This window comes from Mytilus californianus, unplaced genomic scaffold (assembly GCF_021869535.1).
Source record: "Mytilus californianus isolate M0D057914Y unplaced genomic scaffold, xbMytCali1.0.p SCAF_5, whole genome shotgun sequence".
Taxonomy (NCBI): domain Eukaryota; kingdom Metazoa; phylum Mollusca; class Bivalvia; order Mytilida; family Mytilidae; genus Mytilus; species Mytilus californianus.
Genome location: NW_026262701.1, coordinates 111,940,091 through 111,950,554, shown reverse-complemented (window position 1 = coordinate 111,950,554; position 10,464 = coordinate 111,940,091). Strand labels below are relative to the sequence as shown.

General features: G+C 33.5%; 1 protein-coding gene across 5 annotated transcripts in view; it reads right to left on the bottom strand.

Annotated features, from left to right (window-relative positions):
• Positions 1–2,570: 2,570 nt before the first annotated feature.
• The window catches only part of LOC127700656 (dopamine D2-like receptor), a 218,537-nt gene continuing 210,643 nt past the window's right edge, over positions 2,571–10,464 (bottom strand). For all 5 annotated transcript variants that reach the window (XM_052204221.1, XM_052204220.1, XM_052204222.1 and 2 more), the window contains 2 exons: positions 4,233–5,137; positions 2,571–3,620 (listed from right to left, as the gene is read on the bottom strand). In XM_052204221.1, coding sequence (XP_052060181.1) covers positions 3,385–3,620; positions 4,233–5,137 — 1,141 coding nt within the window. In that variant the 3' untranslated portion in view covers positions 2,571–3,384. The remainder of the gene's footprint in view (positions 3,621–4,232; positions 5,138–10,464) is intronic.

Here is a 10,464-nt window from a genome sequence, read left to right as displayed (position 1 = left end):
TCTTTCTGTTTTAAAAGTCGTGTTGGTGTTTACTTGAAAAATACTAAATTCTGATATGATGAAAATGTTTGTTCTATAGTTTTTATCTTCCATAATCTGTTATTTTCGTATATCAATTGGCCACTGTGAGCTTCAAAGCCAAAATTTAGCAATATGGAGACCTAGACCGCGGTGTTAAACGGTCGGTTGGATTTGCAGGGATGTATGAGCTCTTGGTTCGTTTTGAAATAGCAATTCCAACTGCTCTTAAGCATTGTATTTGGTCCATTTCAAGGATTTGATCTCGAGAATAAATAGGCCACATTTTGTCTTTTCAAATATAACTACAGTCATCCGCAACTTCATTTATGAACAGTAATATGCATACAGTTAGACTTTTACTAAAATTTGCATCTTCGTTGGACAAATTCATTCCAAAACTTTGAGACGTTCTATAAGTATTTTTTGTGTTTTGAAAAAGTTCATACCTTGGGCCCAAAACTTTTCTCGAACGTCCAGGAATTTTGTTCCAGAAACACGTTTCAAGGGGGATACAATCGATGTTAATACTGCAGACCAACGACAATGTCAATAGCTATTTCCAAATGGGAATCTGTGAACAGCAACAAATGTCGGGAGTCGCACAGGCCCACTTGACAGAAATTGACACTCTAATTTTTAACCTCCCAAAAACTAGTTATCATTTATATATTTGACCAGACAAAAAGTACCAAATTCTCTACTTATACAGATGATTCATAGATGACATAATGCAGTGATCATTGTTAAAAAGAATTTTAATGCTTCATTATTACATATTATTGAGTTCTAATTCTAGAGACAAAAAACTATGTCGTTGTAGAGTTCAAGATAATTGTTTGTTATCTCATCTACGTATACCATAATACGTTATCTCACCTACGTATACCATAATACGTCATCTCACCTACGTTTACCATAATACATTTACCTCATCTCACCTACGTATACCATACATTGTAATACGTCAAACCAACGGGATCGATTCAACGTTTAGCAACGTCGAGTACAATCGTATATTCCATTGCAACATCGTTTGAAACGTTCATTTTCATTGAATAACGTCACCAATTTTCATGGCATAAATTCACAATTGATGCTATGAAAACGTACGCGCAGGCGCAGACGACGTATGACAGATTCTAAATGTATGGTTTGACGTTGTTTTCTATCATTTTCATTAGAATGGAGATGACGATATTATATTTTAAGCTCCGACGGCATCAATTGGTGATTTGATGGTCGCAAATACCCGTTTACTAGGCCCGTTCAACGCGTCGCCAGTAAACTTAATTTGCGACCATCAAATCACCAGTTGATGCCGTCGGAGATTAAAATACAATACAGTTATCTCCTAACTGGACAGTAGTTCATACCTAATGAACAAAATAATATAATGCATTTCACCAAATAGCCTTCCTTCTCTGTTTAAGGGGCACTAGCTGTCAAATTCATGTTCACCGATTTGACTCAAACTCTCATATATGATTTATAACAATGTAAAACATTTATCCAAATTATGAAAAGTCTAAAATAATCAATTTACAGGGCATGGGCTCGATAATATGTAGCTTCGTTTCGTGTGTATTTTAGTCTAGACGCCATCTAATTAACTATCAGGTTGACCCCCGATGACCTCCGATGGCCATATAAGCGATATAAACATAAAAATCTAGATATAAATAGAAAGCGAAATCGTGCAATTGGAATTTTCTAGGTCTGTTTAATTTCATATTATAGATTAAAAATATATGTTAAACATCGTTTTTACCTGTATAAGAATGATTTTTGTGGATCGAATCAGTCAATCAAACGATTTACCTTTGTTTCACTTTCAATGTTGACATTCTTTTCCTTTAAATAACTGAACACGCACGATTCATGCGTTATCCATCTCTAGCTAAGGGGTTAAATTGAAGTTCACATGAATACGGATTCAATGAGGTCGAATTATTCACTAGCAAGTGAATAATTCATCACAATGTTTCTTAGCTTATTTTGACAAAATTGAACCATACTGGCTGCTAAAAGCGAATTATTATTTCACTTTCATTAATGATTGAACAAAACAAATCGTATTTTATGTTTTTTATATATCTCATAGCTAGTGCCCCTTTAAGTAAACATTTAACCAACACTTTCTTAGAATTGTTATGATGCAATTATTCTACACATAAAGCTCCCTAATAAAATTGAGTTTTCACAGTTACCATGTACCACCAAATTTTTATTAAAGATTTTGAGGCTTTGTTTAGCGAAGCTTAAGCAGTTCATTTACTGATATTATGACAATATTTCTCAAAAACATTTACTAAATCGCGCTGTTCCTGAAGCGTTGTCTTTTGATGAATGATATTTCGGGCATTATATTGACCCCTCGGTGATAGATGGGAAAATGTAAATGAAATATACCGGTTTTTAAAACCAAAAGGTAGTTGCTATTTATCCATCTCTTCGTTATTCTTTATTCTGTATTCTACTGTATACATTTTTCATTTGTGTAAAATGTTTCTAGTCTTTACGTTCAAGCGAAATAAATAGGAACTAAGAAGTCTAGTTTCAGATGAAACGTGTTACAATTTTATTATATTCAGTGTCTTCCAATAAATAGATATGTTACATAATGATCACAACTGGAATTATTACACAGTCTCTAATTACAATGTCAACAATATAAACAATATAAATGTAGCTCTGAATAAGGCTTGCCTTATTTGTTTAGTTTCCATAGAAATAAATCTACCAAGTCACTCATAGTATGATACACAGTCCTGTGTAGGATTACTAAGTGCAACAAGCACTATTGATAAGGAAATAATCGTGGCAAGTTTTTATTATATTGCACCAAATAAAACAAAACAAACTTTGTCTGGTTGATTGTTCATTTCTAAACTCACAACCTTTTCCGACAAAGAACTCGCATAAAATGTTTGTCGATATTCCTATTGTACCGAGAGGTTAAAAAGTCTCCACTGTAAAGTTGTTTTTACTTTTTCGTTCACTTTTTTTACCATAACTGTTTCTTTTGTACGCGTGGCTCTTATTATTCTCGCATGTAGGTTCTTATTTCTGTTTACCTTTTAAGCAAAGCCAGCATCATACTTCAATAACATTTAATAACTGATCACGTGATTTAATCACTTAAGGTTTTGTCTGTCAATCTTAGTCAAATTATGCGCCCATACAACGATTGTCACTTAATCATTGGCAATATGTACAATTCATTTTACTCACTAAATGTATATTACGCATGGCGTTTGCATGGACATACTCTCATTATAAAAAGGGAATATTTCACACATTATGAATATGTATATTTGTATGCCACGTCATTTGACATTAAATTTAAGGTATCACACAGTTGTCTCATTTGCAACAATCGGTTAAAATTTTTTTGAAAGCTTTCCTGAATTCTGGATTAAATATTGTATAGATCGCTGGATTAAGAAAACTATTTATGTACCCTAACCAGACAAAGACACTAAAAAGGATCATATTCGGCTGACATATTGGATTTGTCGAGAGGTTATGTTTAAATTTGATGCATATGGCGTTTGTTATGTTGATTGTGAAAAATGGAACCCAGCAAAAGAGGAAAACACCTGGAAAAGAAGAAAAAACAAACGTTTTATACATAAAATATATATTAAAAAGACTGTGTAATATGTGGTGTTGCGGCTTAGTTTGTATCTGTTGCCGTTCTTTGTGGTGTTGTTAGTAGTGCATTTTTGAAGTCTATAATTCAGTATGATTTCATGATTGCAATAATATCATAGCATTAGAAGTCCAAGGGATGGTATATAGTTCAGTATTCATTACATTTTGTGTTTGTTTTTATGATAAAATTTGTTCTTCCTATATATATGGACTGTTTCCTTTTTCAAAAAAATCTCTAAAATAGTGTTTCTGGAATTAATTACTTCCGGTTTACTCAATATCCAATGATGAGGAAACCAAATAAATAAAACATTTGACAAACATATGAAAATGCAATGCTCCGCATAATTTTGAAGTTTGCTTTTATAAACTCAATACTAGTTATGTGGATACAAATTAACATGTATATCTAAAAGGATGTGCGTCATAAAACATTAATTGTTGTCTTTCCTGTAATTAACAATTTTTAAGTTAATGTTTTTTATTTGTATTTGAGAGGGTTGACTGCTAATAATCATGAATAATTGAAAATAATGTTCTTTTAAATTATTACTCACCTAAAACGATGGCTAATGTCTTTGTGGCTTTCTTTTCTCGCTTTGATGATGATTTTTCTTTCCTTTTCCTACTCGTTCGTCTATGAAAATATTTTCCTACAGTACGTTTTTCCTTTCGCCTTGAAAGGTTTACTGCTCTTGTGTCATTGGCAGGAATTAACTGACACTGATGTTCAAACTCTCCGGGTTTTCCTCGACGTTCCGAGGACGGTGTGGATGAAAACTTTGTCTCTGTTTCCATTTGAGTGTCTACATTACATGTCCCATTTCCATTGCCGTCAATTTGTATTTCTACATGCCTAACAGCAACGGGGTTAATGATTAACTCTGCCTCCTTCTCGTCCGCATCGTCAGCACTTTCCGGACTTTTTTGGCCACTATCATCGTCATTATACCGTTCACTGGAGTCGGTATTTGTGGCCATATTACTGACATTGTCATCACAGACAGGAATTAATAATTGGTTTGGGGCTTTGTTAGTATTGTACGTGGATATTTTACCATTGTCCATGCTCTTAGCTAAACCTGTTTTAATGGTAGGTTCCGTTTTTGTGGCATTTATTGTAGCGGTATTTTCTATAACGTTTGAAGTGGCTGTCTTTGTCGCTTTTGCTTTCTTTTTTTTCTGTGCTTTTGCACGAATACGTAAAACTCTCCATATTCGCCAGTATAAAAACATCATTATAATGGAAGGTATGTAAAATGATCCCATGGAAGAATAAATCAGAAAATCAGAATTAAAAAATTGACACAATCCTGGCTTCCTTTCTTCGGAATAGTTAACACCTAATGCTATAGGTGCTGCTATTGCTACGGAAATAACCCACGTCAATGCTAACGTCACAAATACACGTTTGGAATTTTTATGTTTCGAGTATTTGATTGGTTGTGTCACTGCTATAAACCTGAAAAGAACAATGTAAAATGTCAAGTTCTCTAGGATTGGTATCTAAATTTAAAGTCTTTATGCAAATGAATAGACAGAAGGTTTTTTTCTCAGCCTAGAATTCAAATCATATCATAACACAGCAAAATTACACTGACACACAGCATATCTCGAACTAAAATATCGAGGATGTGAAGTTATTCAATGTTGAGGAGCATTGTACCTGAAAAAAGGCTTTAAAAGAAAGCATTATCTGCAATGTAACTTTTGAATTAAATAAATCTAATCTTTTTATCAACTAAAAGTTTCATAAACATCATTATGAAAGTACAAATGCATATTCCTGCCAGTTGCAGGAACGCACAGACTAAAAGGCCTTTGATACCCTAGGTACTCCCGTAAAGAAACATCACTCCGATAGGAAAAAGCCGAGAAATCTGAATTGCTCATCTGACTTAAATATGACATATTGATGTTTTTTCTCGAAATAAGAACGTAAAAATAACTTCATGCAGATCTTCCAAGCTCACCCCACCTCCCCTTTCCCCCTCACCAACAAAAACAAATGCAGAACTTTTTTTTTTCAGATTGCGAATAAAATTTTACTGGCTATAGCATACAATTGCAATCTAGTGCAACTGTAAAAAGAACAGTTACTTTCTATTGGTAGTCGCTTCATAGTCGGAAGTAATATTAAGCATGGGTAAATATAATATACTAGTCTGACATAAAACTTGTCCTAAGTCAGGAATCTGACGTTCGGTAGTTGTCGTTTGTTGATGTGGTTCATAAGTGTTTCTCGTTTCTCGTTTTTTATATAGATTAGACCGTTGGTTTTCCCGTTTGAATGGTTTTACACTAGTAATTTTTGGGGGCCCTTTATAGCTTACTGTTCGGTGTGAGCCAAGGCTCCGTGTTGAAGACCGTACTGTGACCTATAATGGTTTACTTTTATAAATTTTGACTTGGATGGAGAGTTGTCTCATTGGCACTCATACCACATCTTCTTATATCTATTTAGGTCATGATGTCCTCCAAAATTACACCAAAAATGAGTGACTCAAACTGCGGGACTTAGTTTAAGATAAGGATCTTTGAAAAGTTAACAAAATCTATTTAGATATATATAAGAAGATGTGGTATGAGTGCCAATAAGACAACTCTCCATTCAAGTCACAATTTGTAAAAGTAAACCATTATAGGTCAAAGTATGGCATTCAACACGAAGCATTGGCTAACAAAGAACAGCAAAAGTTTTAGGATAGTGCATGCTATTTTGATGAATGATGAACCTTCGTAATTTTTGTCTAGATTTGAAACTTTTGTGTCTTTCGTCGCAGAAAGTAGTCAAATAGATTTTTTTCATTTCAGCAGGGTGTTCGTATGCCAGATAGAGAAGGATTATGCAGTATAATGTAATTACGGTCATTTGTAAGGCTTAAAAATTCCGAAGCTGTCTGTTTTGGGGAAATGAAGATTGCAAGTTAATAGATAAAAACTCGGAAGTCCTTTTTTTCGAAAAACTTTTGACGGCGAAATATTTTTTCGTAAACGATTTGATTGTTTTTTGTTGTTTTTTTTTAATTTAACCAAAAATCAAATATGATGTATGGAATTTCAGTTGAATCACTACTTAATTTACATCAATGAAATTGCTAAAAAGGATTTTATTTCAAGTTATAACTAAGGAATACTGAGAAAAATCATTCCATTTCAAAGTTCAAGTTTACAGTAAATATCGTACGTACCAGTGAAAACATAAACGGTATCAATTTTATTGCACCAGATGCGTATTTCGACAATTACTGTCTCTTCAGAGATGCCAAAAGGAGTAGGTCCGGTAAGGGCCGATTTTGGCCTCAAATTTCAGGTACATCAGATGAAAGATTTTGGACACTTTTTAAGCACTCAAGTGTCTTCTTCAGTCGATTCAATTAGTTTATGTGAAAGATTTTAACTGAATAAGTCATTTCAGACGCTCTAATGCAAGCTTAAATATGAAAAATCTATCAAATATGCCATAATGTGTCACTTTTCAGATGGTTTTTGTCAAAAATGAAAGTGGCCGCATCCGTGTTCACTCTCGATCTTTATATATGTTATGTATTATCATCAAATACAACTTATATTTAAATATTAAGAATGAACACAAATGCGGCCACTTCCATTTAAGACGGAAACCGTCTAAAATTTAACTCAAATTCTAAAATTGTGAAGATTTCAGTAATTTAGCATGACTTAATGATGCTAGTACCCGATATATGTGCATTGTATTGTCAAAAACAGCCCATTTTTATGTAGCAGAAGTATTATACTTTCCAATAAATAGCTAAAAGTTTACATTGTAACAATTTTGTAAAACTGCTTTATTTTGGGAACAAAAAGGGGTCTTACTGGACCTACTCCTTTCTGAATATCCAAAATCTAAATGTGACCTTGCAATTAAGGATAATTCAGAAATTAGAAAGTCTTTATACTTCTAGACCTTTTCTGAAAATCGACGATGATGTACAACTCAAAACATAGATATAAGATAAATGTGATGATTTAAGTTCTTCGTGTTTTAAAGTTTCCTCAAACAGGGTTAAAAGAAAGTATTGGTATTGTCTCAAATTCTACAGTGACCATCATGAATTGGTTAATCATTACAAAAAATTAAATTAACAAAATACCGAACTCCAAGGAAAATTCAAAACGGAAAGACCCTAATCAAATGGCAAAATTAAAAGCTCACACATCAAACGAATGGAAAACAACCGTCATATTCCTGACAAAGTCTCAGTTTCTTAAGTGACCAGTATATATTTGAATTATCTGTTACATCCCACATGTCCACTATGAGGACAAGTTTCGTCATTTTCGATGTTATGAAAGCACAATCGTAATGCTATGACAAATAGACGCACGTGGTCCAACTAGGAATTGACTGTGTTTACACACTTTATCTGGATTTATGAGATATAAACAATAGATCGTTATGTGAGTTAAATATCAAAATACCGTCTTTGATAAAAAAAAAAAAACCTAATTAAATTCCATCCTTGCTAAATCGAGATAAGAACGTAAATGATATCTATATTGTTCCTTTAGTATATCATTATAGGATACCTATGTTAATCTGCGTCATTTAAAACACATTTTGGCGAAAAACTTCCTTTAACCAAGAATATTTACTTCAACAAAGTGTGTAACAAAACTTTTTGTTTGAAGAGTCGTCTGTTTTTATATTTTTTGTTTAGTTGTATTTGTTTGTATGTGTCTCGCTTGCATTTTGTACTCTGGATTCCAATCCTATGTTACAATTTGAACATATTTAGTTCTGAATCAGTATCTGTTTGTGTTACATTTTATCTTATATTACAAATGAAAAGGGCAACTTAAGAACATATATCTGGAATATGATATGACATTCCATACGATACTGTATATACTGTTTCGACTCTTCTAAAAACAATCTTTAAAAAAAACATCAAACATACCAGGCTTAAACGCGCGTTTTGTCTACAAAACATTCACCAGTGACGCTGGAATCTAAAAAGTTAAAATGCCAAATAGAGAACGCAGTTGAAGACCATTCAGGACCCCAGATTTCGAACGGTTTTGACAGATACAGTTACGGTAATCTATTCCAGGGTAGACAATCCTTAGTATTTCGAAAAGTTCAAAGTTTTATAAACTGTTGATTTAAAGATATGACCATATCAATGATAACTCATGTCAACGCAGAAGTGCTGACTGCTGGGCTAGTGATACCCTCATGGATGAAAACTCTACTACAAATCGTAGCAGTGGAATCGACTCATTGGTTGTTAAAAAAACTCATAAACAATCTACAATGTGTTCTTATTCGAGCGCAACTGATGAGTCTAAGGTAGACGAAATGCGTATACCAAACTATAATATAAAAATAAGGAGATGAGGTATGATTGCCAATGAGACAACCATCCACCAAAGTTCAAATAAAGTGGATGTAGGCAATTATAGGCAACCGTACGGCCTTCAACAATGAGAAAATCCCATACCATACGGTCGGCAATAAAAAGCCCCGACATGAAAAATATGAAACAATTCAATTGAGAAAACTAACGACCTAATTTATAACAAAACAATTATCGAAAAACAAATGACAGACATGAACCAACGACAACCAATGAACTACAGGCTCCTGACTTGGGACAGGCACATAAAGAATGTGGTGGGGATAAACATGTTTGTGAGCGCTCAACCCTCCCCCTAACCTGGGACGGTGGTGTAACAGCACAACATAAGAAGAAACTATAAAAATCAGTTGAAAAGGCTTAACTCATCAGATCGATACAAAGCAGAAAAACATCAAACATAAACACAGACTGGATGTGGCTAGGTATTTATCTATCTCTAACCCCTATCAACAAAAAGGACACTAAGTAAATATCTGAGAGTACTCGCAGTTACTTTCAGCTACTTTAAAGCAAATAACAACTGATAAAAACAAATCATGTATTAAAGACTAAAATATCAATCAGTACACATCCAACATCCAATGGATTTAGTGTAAAGACTTCATTAACAGTCAGAGAAAAACATTACCTTGTGCAATGCCAAAATAAGGGATCGACAGATTGTAGTACCGTGAAATTAAAGTGCATATGAGTATAACAAAACTATTAGTATGATTTTAATTTACTGATAACAAAATCAATATTTATACCAATAAAAACAATATTCAAAGATCTAATTACGGTGCTGTATTGGTAACCTTTTAGAATAAGTTTATTTAAAGGATTGATAAGTTAACCCGGATCGTATATAAATTTGCGGGCTCGGTAAACAACCTCAACTTAAAACTTAGGATGTGCTATTCCGTCTGAAATAAGTTTTTTACAGGTACAGCCAAACTTGCAAACCAAATCTTTGTATCTATGGAAGAATTTAGTAAATGTTTTAAGTAATTTGTGTTAACGAAATCCGTGACTTAATAACTTTCCAGTAATACATAGATTACGCTCATTGAAATCCAAAACGTCACTACAGACACGGGCATAACGAACGAGATGGGATAAATAAAGACCGTCTTGACCTTGTTGTAGGGTATGACTGAATCGTTCATTGTTGAAGACCCTACATCAACTGTCAAGATGAAGAACAGAAATAAAAGCCCTGTTCATTGATACTTTTCTATGTTTTCTATGTATTGTGTGCGATTTTGTCCCATGTACATTTACTCCATATCATTTTATTTTCTACCGTATGATGGTGCCAGATGAACATCACCGTCCAAATAAGAAAATTAACAATAGGGAAAGAAAAATCATCCCTTTTGTCGTAAATTTTTGTGTAGAGTTCCTGGAGTAAAACTGAAATATC